The sequence below is a fragment of the Urocitellus parryii genome, chromosome 12 (assembly GCF_045843805.1).
Source record: "Urocitellus parryii isolate mUroPar1 chromosome 12, mUroPar1.hap1, whole genome shotgun sequence".
NCBI classification, from domain to species: Eukaryota; Metazoa; Chordata; class Mammalia; order Rodentia; family Sciuridae; genus Urocitellus; species Urocitellus parryii.
In genome coordinates, this window is record NC_135542.1 from 92177064 (window position 1) to 92193501 (window position 16438).

The window sequence follows — 16438 nt, forward strand, 5'->3', positions numbered from 1 at the left end:
ACATATATATACAGAGAGGTACATAGATACAAAAGTGTTGACTTATATATTTTTAAGACTTAATATACTTGAATACAGAAATGTAATAGTATTGTTTGAGAGATAAGTAATAAAGATGCTTCCTGGTACTGCTTGGGCATCACATAGTTTTCCACATGTGTAGATATAAATTTTATAAATATGTAGATACAAAGATACAAATGTATTCACTCTAATATATTTTTAAAGTTTAGTCAAATTGAAGGAAGAAATTCCATAGAATTGGTTAATAGATAATAAAGAGGCCTTGTGTTACCACTGGGCTATCAAACATTTGTCCTCATAGACATATGAATATGTACTCATTCCAATATACTTTTAAAACTTAATAAAATTGAATAAAGAAATGTAATGGAATTGATTAATAGATAATAAACAGGAATTTTGAGTTTGAATGGCTGTTAAGTGTGGTTTATTTTGGTAGACACCTTTACTGGATGGGTCAAAGCCTTTCCAGCTAACAATAAGAAGGCTTTTACCATTGCAACATAGCTTCCCAAGAAATAATTCCATGTTTTGATTTACCTGCCGCTCTCCAATCTCATATAGACCCCAAGTTAATTTCTTTATTACCCAAGAATTGGCTAAAGTTGAAATATAAGATGGAATTTCCACATTCCCTATCATCTGCAGTCCTCAGGAAAGGTTGAAAGGACAAATAGGACCTTAAAAGCAATCTTAACCAAAGTATGTAGTGACATTCCTTGTATTTGATTAAGCTCCTCCCCTTGGCCCTTCTCTGGATCCAGGTACTGCCCCCAAATCCTCTTATGATCAGCCCCTTTGAACTAATTTAAGGGAGAATTTGCTCCCTCACCATTCAACCTCAACCACCTAGCATTCCTCCAGATGTCCCAAAAGACCTCCTATCTCACCTCAGGGATGCCTTCTGGAAATATGCCCACACTCATCTTCCCACACTCAATCTTCAGGGGCCCCTCCTCCTATTTCCATAGGGGACTTAGTTTGCCTCTCCCCTTTCCAATGTGTAGTTCCCTTACAAAAAAAGAAAATGAAAGGGCCTTTTTAAGGTGAATCTGACCACACCTACCACAGCCAAACTATAAGGCCATCCATCCAGGATCCATTTAAGCAATTTCAAATCTGTTCCTGCTAATGCCACGTACCATTCTGTTCTCACAGGCCTCATCTGACTACACATGACCTACCTTCCAGCCATTCCTGAGGAAACCACTGACCCTCACACCCAGAATTCTTACTGTTGCTCTCTCAGATACCCTTCTACCTTTTTAAAAATATTTTTTAGTTATACTTGGGCTCAATACCTTTATTTTATTTCTTTATTTACACGTGGTGCTGAGGATCAAACCTAGCGCCTCGCATGTGCTAGGCGACTGCTCTACTGCTGAGCCACAACCCCAGCCTCTACTACCTTTTCTTAATAGCACTCAAGAGTCAAATTAAATTCATCATATTTACTTCCCCTTCATCTTTCTCCTCTACAAATATTAGAACTCATTTGAGATCTCTGGCTTCAAGGAATATACATTGTCCTGACCCCCACCAAGATATATTTCCTCTCTTTGTGTTTTCCACATATCATCTTTAACTTCACTAACTGCCACACTGGACCAGAAACAGCACAAGAAGTGGCTGATGTATTCAGTGAGAATCCTCTCTCTACAGGCAAAAATGTTAATGTCTTGGGCCTGGAAGACAAACCCCAGGCCATGGGGATAGGTTAAGAGAGATAACTGGGGGCAATGGAGGAAAACAGGTCAGTCCATTATGCCTATTAGCATGTTCCTCATGCTGGTCTTCATAATATGCACAACTGCCAGCTTGGCTAGAAACACAGAGGCTTATAGGGCCCACATTCTACAACCTGTCACTGCTCACCCAGTGACATGGTTTGATCCTCCCCCTTCAATCTATCTTAATTCCAAGCCTTCTTTCCTGGTCCCTTCTTGACACTAGGTCTTCACAACAATTTTTGTTCAATTATTCAGAACTATACTGCTGAACCCCTCTTTGCATTTCTCTTAGAAACTCATATTGTTAAAATACTAGGCCTTAAAATTTGGCTTACATATGTCCCCAAAATAACAGGATCAAGAGGCCAGGCTTATTTTCCTCCCTGGCAGAGGCTCACCTTTGTTCCAGGAAATTAATCTTAATTATTCATTAAGCAGACCCATTTGCTTTTACCATTGGCATAAAAATAGTTCACCAAATGTTTTGCAATCGACTGAAGGTGATACACTGCATCCTTGGAATTTTCTGTTGCAGAAAAACAAGTTATAGATTGGGGTTCTCCTGGGGAACGGACTGATGCTGAATCTAGAACTTTGGGATGAATATTACCTTATAGGGCAATTTAGATATGTTTATAGAACTGTTTTACAATCCAACTCCACTAGATACTGGTCTAAGGGAGAAATATCACCTGCCATGAAAATGCATTTTGGGCCAATTCAGGACACGATTTGGAAAATAGGTCTGACTGGGGAGACTTGGGATCTGGAATGGCAATTTTCAATATAATAAGTTGAAAGATGTTATCTATCGTAACATTTCCTTTCATAAGGAATTGTATCTCATAGTATATGTATTAAATCCCTATGTTTTAGGGTCCAGATCCATTCAAATACAATACGATGCCTTAAAAAATCTATATTATGTTAAATGTGTAAAGTGTATGCTACAACAACATTTGAACTCTATGCCAAAGTTCAGCACAAACTATTATGACTCTCAAAAGGCTCCTTGTAAAATTAACCATGGCAGGAGGCCCCTTCAGTAGCATCCATGTAGGAACTACTGGGGCACCTGAAGCACCACGCTAAATGGCTCATCTGGTGGCTGAGAGCTGGGACTGTTGTTTTAACTGGCATATTTACCTCTGCCTCCACTGCAGTGGAAACATTGCATCAGCAGGTCCAAACATCCATTACCTTCCACAATTCCATAAGGATTTTACCAAGACCTGGCAAACTCAAGAACAAATGGATCCGGATAATTCAAACAAAATTCAACAACTAAAAGATTCTATTATTTGACTAGGAGAATAAGTACAAGATTTACGATGGGCTCAGAACTTCAGTGTCATTGTAACATCACCCAATTTCATGCTACTAGAGATGCATATGATAACACGGAGATTCAATGGCAAATGTATGGAATCACCAAATGGGACTTGATCCTTTTCATATCAATACTTGTTTGGATTCAAATTACAATCTCTGCCATAGCTAATGAAAAAACACCTACTTTTGAAAAGAAATTTGGGGAAGTTTAGCTAAAGGGATTTCTTCCCTCAACCCTTTGAAATAGTTTTCTACACATATACCTGGGCTACTAGCTCTAACTATACTGTTAATATCTATTCTAATTCTGCACAGTCTTTCAAGAAGGTTGGAAATGATTAAACCATCAGGAAAATATGGTTCCAAAGTTAATCATGCTTGCAATGCTCCAAAGGACCCGAACTCCTGAGATCATGGAAAGTGCACCCTGAGTTTGAAAGGGATACAATGGCCTTGATTACGGAAAATAGGCTTCCCAATGATAGGACCTGCTAAAATTGTTTTCCTAGAACTAAAAAATCAGTTAATCTTCACCTTTAGTATAATAACTTTTCTTCTCCCTATACTTAATTTTGTACAAAAAAAAATTTCTTAATGAGGTGACTTACCTGGCTCAAGACCCCTCCAGAACATGATCTGACTTTCTGAAACCACAAAAGGAGGACTGTGCTTGAGCCCCAAGTCTACTCCCACATATACCCCTCTTAAGCCTCAACCACCAGAGAACCCATGTTCTTATCCAGAACTCTGAAAGCAGGGATCCTCCTACTTCCCCTCCTCTCAGAAAGAAGTAGCCAGATCTGAAATATTGCCCTATTCATTATGCCTACCCAGAGTCTGGAATGAATGATATGCAAATGACAACCCCCAAAACAGTGTGGCCTCGGGAGAGGGAGGGAGGGAAAAGGCAGAACATTGATAACATTGATCCTTTCCCAATACTTCCTTTCCCAGTGACATAAAAATCTCTGGGAAGGAAGCAAACATCACTAGGTGACAAGACATCCCTGGAAAAGGGCAAGCATTGGTCCTTTCCCAATATATCCATTCTCACTGATAGTACAATGCCCTCCATTCTTGCCCTATGGAAACACTGCCAGTAAAAACAAATTTCTAATTTTTGCAACCTTTTTCCTGAACGCCCACGTCCTGTTAAAGTCTTCAATGGGTGTCACCTCCCAGTGTGTAACCTATATAAACCCAGACCAGCAGCCATTTCTAACCAAAAAGTCTGCCCATCTGATGCCTGACTCCACAGCTGAATAAAGGCTTTGATGAATTTATGAGGTCTGCACCCATCTCCATCATTTTGTGCTTATACCCTTAACCTATAGTAGCTGTGGATACCCTTGATTTCTCCAAGAACATAGGGAATGAACTGGCTTACAGATAATCACTGTATGTTCTTAGTCTCATATTACATGCCAGTATTATAGAAGTAAGCTATCTGAGGTATGCAACTGAGCTAAAAAGAAAAAAAAATGTATCCTGAAAAAGTTGACATACTCCAAGCCATATCTTTATACCACCAAACATTTCACAATCCTTCTAAGCTAAGAATTATCCCACACATAACCAGCAAAAAATTATATTCCATAATTACCAGTGTAAGAGATGGGAACAAATGGCCTATAAATGCAATATTTATCTTTATTTATAAGCAATTTTTTTCTATATATGCGCTTGTCTTTCTGTGGGTTCTTGACATCGTGAATCACATTATCTACTCACTGTCTCTAAAGAGTCCACAAATTAAATAAAGGTCCATTGACAACTAACAGAATATTTTTTAACAAAACAACTTACCACATTTCTGGGTGGGGTTGCACACACCTGTAATTCCAGCATCTCGGGAGACTGAGGGAGGAAGATAGCAAGTTCAAAGCAAACATTAGCAATGTCCAGGTGCTAAGCAACTCAGTGAGAACCTATCTGTAAATGAAACATAAAATAGGGCTGGGGATGTGGCTCAGTGGTAGAGTTCAATCCCTGGAAACCCACCCCACCACCACCAAAAACAAAAAGCTTCCCACCAAGGAAAATTATTAAATCCCATAGTTGTACTCCCCCAAACCAGCTCAGTTCATATATATATATATATATATATATATATATATATATATTATTATTATTATTATTATTATTACCAACTCAGTCCTGACTGACTTTATCACATTACAAGAGAAAGTGGTGAAACAAACACTCTCCAGGGGATCAAAAGCAAAAGCAATTTAGAGAAGTTGGGCTGAACAGACACAACTCTTCCTTGGGTGCACAGCATAATCACAATGCTTTTTCCACATGACTGTCTTTGCTTTTCTACACAAATCCATCAGATTAAGTTAATTCACAATATTTTATCATAAACTATCATCAATGGAAAACATGCAATATATCTTACAATGTTGCATTTCTTTAAAATATGACAAAAAGAAAAGTGAGCTGAAAACCCACAGCCTAAAATAGCTATCCATATACTACAAACATATTAATGGGTGACAAAAATGAGATCATATGACAAAAAAGAAAATAAGACTTAAGATTTTTATCTCCACTGTATAGAATTCATGACAGTTTCTGGGCTTTCAACCTAGCTATTTTAAAAAAAATTATATATATATATATTTAAATTTATATATACATATTTAATTTATATATATGTTTAATTGTTATATATGTATTTAATTTATATATATATATAATGAGCCAGGTGCAGTACCACACACCTGTAATCCCAGAAACTCAACAGGTTGAAGATGGAGGATCGCAAGTTCAAGACCAAACTTAGAAAGGCCCTAAGCAGCATAGTGAGAGCCTGTCTCTAAGAAAAATAAAAAGGGCTAGGGATGTGATGTAATGGGAAAGTGTCCCTAGTTTAAATTCCAAGGACCTGCCCCCCTGCAAAAACAAAAAATATTGAATTGCCTCTTTTATTAACACAAAATGAGACCTCAATGAGTTGACTTGTTTCTAACAAAAAGTTAAAATTTGAAAGTCCATGCTAACTTCTCTTTTCTTTATGTTATGCTTACATTTTTTTATGTTATTCAAATGTTCTAACTATTCTCCTGGCCTTCCACCCAAACATGCAAGACAAAGAATGTGAGATGCCAAAGATTCTATAGTGGCTGTTTGCTTGGGGGAAGAAGTCACAGTAACAGCCACACTGGATCCTCTTACATAAGAAGAGAGAAAGGATCCTCAGTGCCTCTCACATATGAAAGAGGCTGATGGGAAAAAGTTTACATGACCAAGGAGCTGTCCTCAGGAAATTATAACTTAAAGAACTGCAACAAAAATCCAGAGAGGGAAATTTTACAGTCAGCTAGGTCTTCCACCTCTCTAGAGTTGCTGATATTGTTCAGAGTTCATTTTTCTTTTTTTTAAATTTTTATTGTTGGTTGTTCAAAACATTACATAGTTCTTGACATATCATATTTCACACATTTGATTCAAGTGGGTTATGAACTCCCATTTTTATCCTGTATACAGATTGCAGAATAATCAACTCACAGAAAGGAAGACCCCCTGCTTCTGGAAGTCACAAGAAAGTAATATCAATGAGTATAAGAATGCAGAATCAAGGCTTGTCCATGAAAAATAAATGTCTACAAGGAAGAGGGGTGGGGGAAGGAGAACAGAAGAGAGTTACCAGTCTAACCTGACCCAGCCCAGATCAAAGAAAGTAGAGGTCAAGGAGAAATTAAAGAGAATCTTCCAACACATCATTCCCCAGAGAATGCAGTCAAGGAACTTCACCCTAGGGCTGGGATTGTGGCTCAGTGGTAGAATGTCAGCTTACCATGTGTGAGGCACAGGGCTTGATCCTCAGCACCACTTAAAAATAAATGAATAAAATAATAAAAATATCGTGTCCATCTACAACTAGAAAAAAAAAAAACAAAACTTTTTAACCCCTTTCTGAATCCCTGAAAACTGCAGTAACTTCTCTAATCAAATCAACTTCTATGGTTCCAGAACCACTATACTTGCTCAACTTAGATGTCTCTTTCTTCCATCTCAGGGATATTAACTGTATACGTTAATATAGTAATGTATCACTATCACCTCTTACACTGTGAAACATAATTTGTAACATATTCATAATACTTTAATGAACATTTAGAAGGAACACTGAGATGATAATCCTAACACAAGAGCCTGGGGAGGGGAGCCATGAGGTGAGCCCATTATGTCCCTCTTGCAGAGTTTCACCTGTCCAGAACTGAGCCATTTAGTTTCGATTATAACTCTCCTCTCACTTTCTCCACCCAGTCAACTCTCTTGTCATTTTACCCACCCAATCCCACCTTCTCTTTGGGAATCTGACAGCCCTATTGGCTACCTCATACTTTCAAACTGACAGTTTTGTGACATCATTCTCCCACCAAACCTACTACCATCTGCTAGAAACTTAGGCTGGCCTTACAATTAGTTGTAAACAAATTTGGATCATCACAAGTGACCAATGACCAGTATCCAATCATCAGAGTAGCCAGTGACCAGTGAACTATATACTGGGAAATATGCATTCTCTAGCCTCAGCCACCCTCACATCCTCTGGGGTGGTCTCCTCATCCTTTGTATCTGCAATTGATGTGACCTCTTCTCTGACCTTGACATGTAAGGAAAGAATCTTTTTAAAGCATTTCATTACACTTTTACCTGCCTAAATTTAGTAATGGAGTGAAAAGAACTTAGAATAATAGAGGAAAGAATGGAACTAGAAATCTGGACACTTAATTTCACTTTTGACTTTGACATGTACTAGGTATGGGACTGGACCATCTTTAACTCTCTCACAAAATCTGCTTCCTCCTACAGGAGGAAAATAGACTACCCATGCTCTCATCCCTTTGTTTCCTAATATTGACTCTTGAGGGACATGTTTATAGACAATGAAGTAAGATTTCATGGTTGTCTTTGTTTCAACTGAAAGAAACAAATCCTAGGCAGGGTGGAAACCAAGAGGTTTCCTGAAAAAGTCTCCCTCCACCAAGATTTCCACTTCAGTATTTCAAATTTAGTGCTGTTCATAAAAGGGACATTCACATATTTGGGAGTTTTCTGTTTCAACTAGGTGAGAAGAGAAATAGGGAGAGGGGAGCAAGAGGACAGGGCTGTAGGGAGGCAGATGTTCTTGGGGAAGCAAGTTTGTGATTGTTTAAGCACAAGGCAACAGGAACTCCATGGAGGAAGAAAATATAAAAATAAGGGAGAAGAAAATGTCAGAATAAAAGAGACGAAGAGCATGATGTTCTCAAGATAAAGGAGGTTGGTTGGGATGGATGTGGAAGAAAAGCAAAGATTTATTTAAACCAAGAGACAGCATAGAGTGAATCTTCATAGAGAATGGTTTAGAGAATGTTTAGATTAATGGACTAGCAAGGAAACTAAGACTTGAATTAGGGTATCACTGGGGTAAGCAGTTTATCAGAAAAGTCACACTTGGCTGTTAGAGTTTTTCTATGACCTCTTTGAACACTGATGATGTTGACAGTTTGAAAATGAACATTTTAGAAGTATGTTTTAGAAATGATTATTCATACAAACATGTCATAAAAGTGGGTATAAACAGGGCTGGGGCAACAGCATTCTCCATGTCCTACTTTACTCTGATTTCTGAGCTACATGGATTTTGAAAAACTAATGTTCCCTAACCTGCATCAGAAGGACGAATTCCTTTGTATGACAGGTAGTTTTCAAAGAGTTCACTCTCTAAAATAGAATACCTATAAAGGACAATAATGGTTTTTAAACCTAAAAACAAAAAGAGAGACATACAGAGGGACAAAAATTCAACTTCCACATCTCGAATTCCACATTTATCTAAAATAATTTTATGAAGTCTTTTTGGGCTTTCTTTCTCTTAAAATATGTATTTTTAGTTGCAGTTGGACACAATATCTTTATCTATATGTGGTGCTGAGGTATGAACCCAGTGCCCCACATGTGCTAGGTGAGCTCTCTAACACTGAGCCCCAGCCCCTCTTTTTGGTTGTTCTATATGGGCTGAGGGTGTAGGTCAGGGGTGGAGTGCATGCTTATCATGTGGGAAGCCCTGGGTTCACTTCCCAGCACCAGTAACCATAAAAAAATTAGATTTAAATGTATTATGATATTCTAGTGGTGATGTGTTTTTTTCAGACTTTAGAGTCAACATATTCCTGTTAAACATGATTATAAACTAGATTTTGAGGACAAATGTAAATTTCATGACCATATTCAAGCATTTTTCCTGTTTTTTTTTAACTGAAATGTTTATCAAAAAATGTTTTTAAATTAAATATCTACAAGTAAAATTCATATCATTAACTTACTGTGGGTAATATTTAGAGGAATATGAAAAAGTACAGTGATGAAATTAATTTACACTTCTTATTTCATTCTCTACTTGGCCAAAATATCCTTCCTTCCTTCCTTCCTTCCTTCCTTCTTTCCTTCCTTTCTTTCTCTCATTCCTTTCTTTCTTCTTTCCAGTGCTGGGAAATGAATACAGAAATGGAAATGCAGGGTCTCATTCATTCTAGGCAGGCATGCTACCACAATGTATACCCCCAGCACATTTTGATGAGGTCCTGATATAAGATCTTGCTATATTGCCCATGGTGGTTTTGAATTCCTGGGCTCCAACAACCCCGCAGCCTCAGCCTCCTGAATGCTGGGACCACAGGCCCACCCCACCTTTCATAGTGGGCTTCTGCTTTGGTTTTTGCTTTATTGCATATGATGAAAAAGAGAATGGTTTGAATTTTGCTTTTTTGCAGTACCAGGGAATGAATTTAGGGACACTTTACTACTGAGCTACATCCCCAGCACTCCCCCTTTTTTAATGACACAATATAATTATTTATTCATTTTTATGTAGTACTGAGGATTGAACACAGTGCATCACATGTAGGAGACAAGAGCTCTACCACAGAGCTGCAGCTCCAGTCCTTCTAAAATTTTATTTTGATACAGTGTCTCAATAAATGGCTAAGACCTTCTTCAAACTTGCAATCCTCCTGCCTCAGGCTCCCGAGTAGCTGAGATTACAGATGTGTGCCACTGCAGCTGGCTTCATAACACTGTTTTTGAAATAGGTAGCTACATACATTGTGGCTACCTATATGTTCACTTTTACTTAATTTTGCTGCTTATATTGGCTGATAGAATTTCTCTGCCTATATGTACTGCATAGAAATTCATTTAAAATCATCTTCAATGGTGGGCAGTGTTTTGGTTAACAGTATTCAGGAAAATAGACTAGAAACATTCACTTTCATAAAATTTTATGCATGATAACAGATCTTAATTTGCTAGTAAATTTGCTACATTTCCAAATTTTCATCAGTATCTATGCATTCTTTTTAGTTATATGCTGTTTTTCATTTTTGCCTTTCTGTCTTTACAGAACATACTACATATTCCTTTATATGAAACTTAAGTAATATAAGATTTTGATTCATGGATGAATTATCACTCTTAGTGTTATTGTAATCACCCTCCAGATTAGAAACCTGAAGCTCATAGAGTATAAATAACATTTTTCTTCCAGAAAGCATTTTTTTTGAGAAACTTACTCTCAGGTAGTCATTTTGAAGTAGGGTCAAAAGCCAGGCTTAAACAGGGTAAAGAAAGACCCATTAAATATACCATCTGAATGGTACAAGTAAACTCTAGAAAATGGCAGATGAGCTGCACAAGCAAAATGAGACACTAAAGATAACAGTGGTGATACCAGGACTGTTTTCTATGAAGAGGGAAAAATAAAATTCTATTTCCCTGACTTGTGCTCTTTGTCTAGAGCACAGAGTCCAAACAAGGGAGTAATTTTCTATGACCTGGTACTGATACTGAACAAATCAATCTTACTTATCTGAGCCTCCGTTTTCCTATCTTACAAACTTTTAATGTTAAGTGTACTCAAAGTCCTAAAATGCTTCAGCTTTAGGGCATATTCATAAGTTAATACTATGGCCCACTCAAAGGAAAGAGAGGGCAGAGAGAAGGATGCTTTTAGGGAACAATGAGTGAAGCAGATCACTTGGGTCTACTGTGCATAATTGGACAGAAAAGACAGTTGATCACAAGAGTACCAAACTGCTCCCACACTTGCAGCCATCTTAAATGGTTTGAATTGGGGTATCTCAATGATTTCTGGTATTGGAGGCTTCCTGACTACCACAACCTTAGGATGATATTCGTCCAGAGATATCATAAGAATCTCTCAGTCTCATCACATTTTCACCACCCTCTTTCTTCCTACAGAAAATTTCCAAGATTCTTCTTTACATGGAACTGCACATTCTCTGCAGCTCTCTCTTCCTGTGATGACCAATGCAGCTTCTCTGACAGGAAGTGTCTGCAACTTCTCCAGAGCCTCTGCTCCAGCTGCCACTTCAGCATGGTTACTGCCCTCAAACTGTGGCACCTCCTTCCAGCCACTCATGGGCAGTGCCTCCCTTTATCAACATGCTAGCACAGCCATGGTGTCTGGGGTTACTGGCCGGAACCAGACTCCCATGGCACCTGCCCCCTGTCCAAGTATCTCTGAGTGGTATATCCCAGGAAGTGCTGAAAAGAGCTCATCTTCACTCAGGGACTTTAATCTGACTGTCACTGACCAGAACACAGCAGATTATTCCCTGTCTATGACATCCCAGTATGACAAAACTTCCGAAGCCAATGTCATGGTCCCTGGGTATCCACTACTATCTGGTAGGCTCGTCCAGGTGACACTAACTCAGATTCCAAATCAGGGACAGAGCCTCTCACTACCCCACCAAGAAGGAAGCCAGGTCTACTACTATGATCAAAACACTCTGGGGACTTTGTTCTCTGGAGAACATGACCCCTGCCTGCAATCCTATGGCTCTGTGCCATATGCAGGAAGTAGTGCCACTGCCCCTCAACCAGAAATGGTGACAGTGCTGCAGAAGGTTCAGCCTACAAATGCTCTACCATCAGTCTCTAACCCTGGGATCTACTGCTCAGTATTCGCTCAACCTATTACAGAAAATATTTTTCAAGGTGAGTACAATCAGCAAGAAGGGGAAGGATAAGATTAGCACTCAATTGAGGGTCCAGATTGCAATTGGTAGCTGTGGGTCCACAGACCTTTAGTATTTAAGTCCTGAAACTTTAACCACCATCCTTGTTTAGCACTCCATATTTTCAGACTCTGTAAGAGAAGAATGCAGGACACCATAATGGCCACCCAGGATGCATTTAAGAGACCTCCAGGACACTGAAGGAGGCTACTTGTCACAATTTTTGTGGAACATGTCACAATTTTTGCGGATCAGTCCCCCTACACCACAACATTATAAATTTATTTCCCTAATTTTATTTGATCTCGTAGGAAGATACTGCAAAACATACAAGGGTGTGTCAATATAATTTTTCCTTAATTTGCTTTAGGACTTAAACTTTGTATGCAGTGATGCTGTCCAAAGTAGGGGTCTAAAAATCTGTCCTTTCACATGTATTTCATGAGCAAGAGCTCCACGCTCTCCTAGTTCATGGTGCTAAGTGTTCTTATACTCTGGGGAGAGTAGAGAGAATTAAGAGGCCCCTATATGAGAAAGAGACTTCATAAAACTGTTTTTGTGCATTTCCACACAGAGCAGACAATGCTCTACCAGTGAGCCATGCTGCCATGATGATGTGCCAGCCCAAAACTATGACATCAAGTGATTACCTGTAACTAGCAGGCACCTCCTAACAGAGACTAGTCTGCAGTCCTTAAAAAAAAGCTAATAGAAATGCCTTATCCACAGTCCACAGATTCCCTGATTAGTGCATTTCTGGGCAAGAGGAGCATCCTACTTACCATCATCCTTGATTCCTTTCTTTGCAGTGATGGAAACTTGCCTAGAGATGGAGGCTTCCTTGGGATTGCAATCTCCAAGTCAGACATTTTGTCTGCCACAGCCTCTGGAATTCTTGTACACCTGCAAAAACAGAAAAAGCCAAATAGTTGAGAAAAACTCACAAACTGAACTTGGGTACATTTCCATAATAACTCTAGTCCAGAGTTGTTCTGATTTCTTGGCATTGCCTCCAAATCAAAGCCAAAAACAAACAGAGATTAAGAATTTGTATGAGAGTAAACTATGCTCTCAGAGTTACTGGAAGCCTATCAGATTCCACAGAGAACCAGGATCCTCCACTATTCCCTTTAGACATCCCTGAAATCCACAAGCTTCTGGCCTCCATTGGTCCTCTGGACCAAGAGGAGAAGCCACATTCTGAAAATATCCATCTGGGAAAGAATAGCCTGAGTCTTGAGGACCAAGGCACACTTGAAAATGGGATTGAATCTAGCAGTGGTTTTGCAGACCTAACAGCACTGCTGGGGGATATTTACCTTCCTGAGCTTTTCAGTTCCTTGAAAGACTTTGACCAACTTGAAAGTCCCACAACAACAAAATCCAATAACACCAGAGCCATCATGGTGAATCAGGGGCAGGAATTCACAAGTGTCATAAAGAGTCCTAGTGATCCAGTGAGGAACAACAAACATAAAGCCTCAGAGTATCTTCATGGAACTCCTCAGGCCAAAATGCAGCCAAGGAATCTACAGTGCTCATAAGAAGAAGTTGCTCACAGGGATGCAGACAGTAGCAGGGGCCCTGTGCACACAGCCCAAGCACTCTATCAGCAAACCTCAGAAAGCTGCATCCAGCAGGAACAGCAAAGCTAAGGGCCATGGGCAGGAAAAGACCAAGAGGACCAGAGTAAACAACTCCAGGAAAGCCGAAGAGAGGAAGCAGCCAGGCAATAAGGTCAAGGCAGAAGAGAATCCAACCGTGCCCAAGATGAAGTGGAAGTGGAACCAACCTGAGCTTTGCCAAGAGACCTTTAAAAAGCCTCAGAGCTGTCTCGGCATGCACATGCTGGAGTTGGTGCAGTTTTTCCAAGCACTGGGGAAGCAGAATGATAAGAAAACTGGGCTCTCTTCCTCCTGGGCCCTGGGAAACTCAGGCAGTACCCTAGACCCCCACCCATGGCTGGCGGTTAACAGTCCTGAGAAAACACAAAGTTAAAGCCCAAAACCCTGATATCAGTTCTGAAGGAGAGGGTCCCTCTCCATCCATTTATGAGCCTCCACCACCCGGGAAGGTTAAATTGGTACCTTAGCCTTTTCTGACCCTGGAGAAACCTCCACCTCAACAAGTAATCAAATGGAGGCCACAGTCTCTGGCCTCAGGGAGATCCACTGGGTTTTACCCTGCCCAGGATGGCCCTGCTAGCTTAGCTCAACCTATAGCAGTCAACCAATCCCAAACAGCTACTGCCAACCCATCCTGGATGTGTCCTGCCAAACAAGCTCAGCCCATTTTGAACCATGCCAATCAATCTGTTTTGACTGCTTCTACCCAGCCTACTGTTCCTTGGTCTGCTGCTTCTAGGCCTGCACCCTACAAAACATCATCTTGCACCTCTCTCCAGTGGCAAACTGTTCCCACTGTTGAAACCAAGCCCAAGTCACAACTGCCCAAGTCTCAAAACCAATATCTACTCCAAGACTTTGCCTTACAACCAATTCCATGGAGGAAACCCAATGTTACTGGGCAAGTAATATCAACTCCCATTACCAATCAGCAGAGGCCAGAGCAGGAAGCCATGAAGAAAAAGGTTCAACAAGAGCGTGAGAATGCTGCCAAGTACACTGCTTTGGGGAGAGTGCAGTGCTTCATTGAGAGGGAAAGAGATATGGAGATTTCTCGCTACAATGGCTACACAATGTAAGAGCTGCTAAGATCCATGGTGGCACTTAGGGACCAAATAATTTTCCACATGTATATAGATAGAGAGATACACATTTATTTATTCTCATAAACATTCAGTGTTTAATAAAATTAAATAAAAATGTAATATAATTCACTAATACATAATAAAGAGGACTTCTGGTACCACTGACAATTCGTAAAATTAAAGAGGCCTTTGGCTACTACATGGGTACCAATAATGTGGCACATATATACATAGATAGATAGAACTTCTTTCATTAAGACACATAATTACATAATGTCATATTAGTAACTATTATATTCTGCTACCTTTCCTATCCTCTACTATCCCTCCCTTCCCCTCCCATCTTCTCTCTCTACCCCATCTACTGTAATTCATTTCTCTCCTTGTTTTTTTTCCCATTCCCCTCACAACCTCTTATTTGTAATTTTGCATAACAATGAGGGTCTCCTTCCATTTCCATGAAATTTCCCTTTTCTCTCCCTTTCCCTCCCACCTCATGTTTCTGTTTAATGTTAATCTTTTTCTCCTCCTCTTCCTCCCTGCTCTGTTCTTAGTTGCTCTCATTATATCAAAGAAGACATTTGGCATTGGATTTTTAGGGATTGGCTAGCTTCACTTAGCATAATCTGCTCTAATGCCATCCATTTCCCTGCAAATTCCATGATTTTGTCATTTTTTAGTGCTGAGTAATACTCCATTGTGTATAAATGCCACATTTTTTTTTTATCCATTCATCTATTGAAGGGCATCTGGGTTGGTTCCACAGTCTAGCTATTGTGAATTGTACTACTATGAACATCGATGTGGCAGTATCCCTGTAGTATGCTCTTTTAAGGTCTTCAGGCAATAGTCCAAGAAGGGCAATAGCTGGGTCAAATGGTGGTTCCATTCCCAGCTTTCCCAGGAATCCCCATACTGCTTTCCAAATTGGCTGCACCAATTTGCAGTCCCACCAGCAATGTACAAGAGTACCCTTTTCCCCACATCCTCGCCAGCACTTGTTGTTTGACTTCATAATGGCTGCCAATCTTACTGGAGTGAGATGGTATCTTAGTGTGGTTTTGATTTGCATTTCTCTGAATGCTAGAGATGGTGAGCATTTTTTCATGTACTTGTTGATTGATTGTATGTCCTCCTCTGAGAAGTGACTGTTCAGGTCCTCGGCCCTTTTGTTGATTGGGTTATTTGTTTCCTTATTGTTTAATTTTTTGAGTTCTTTGTATACTCTGGATATTAGGGCTCTATCTGAATGAAGTGTGAGGAGAAAGATGTGTTCCCAGGATGTAGGCTCCTTTTACCTCTCTTATTGTTTCTCTTGCTGAGAAAAAACTTTTTAGTTTGAGTAAGTCCCATTTGTTGATTCTAGTTATTAACTCTTGTGCTATGGGTGTCCTATTGAGGAATTTGGAGCCCAACCCCACAGTATGTAGATCAGAGCCAACTTTTTTTCTATTAGACACAGTGTCTCTGATTTGATATAAAGCTCCTTGATCCATTTTGAGTTAACTTTTGTGCATGGCGAGAGAAAGGGATTCAGTTTCATTTTGTTGCATATGAATTTCCAGTTTTCCCAGCACCATTTGTTGAAGATGCTATCCTTCCTCCAT

General features: G+C 39.6%; 1 protein-coding gene across 1 annotated transcript; it reads left to right on the forward strand.

The window, feature by feature from the left end:
* Positions 1–7612: 7612 nt before the first annotated feature.
* LOC144249749 (uncharacterized protein C2orf78-like) lies at positions 7613–14825 on the forward strand. Its single transcript, XM_077791920.1, is given in 6 exon segments — positions 7613–7709; positions 11340–12101; positions 12931–13225; positions 13227–13661; positions 13663–14113; positions 14115–14825. Coding segments are annotated over 6 exon segments (2751 nt in total).
* Positions 14826–16438: the final 1613 nt, after the last annotated feature.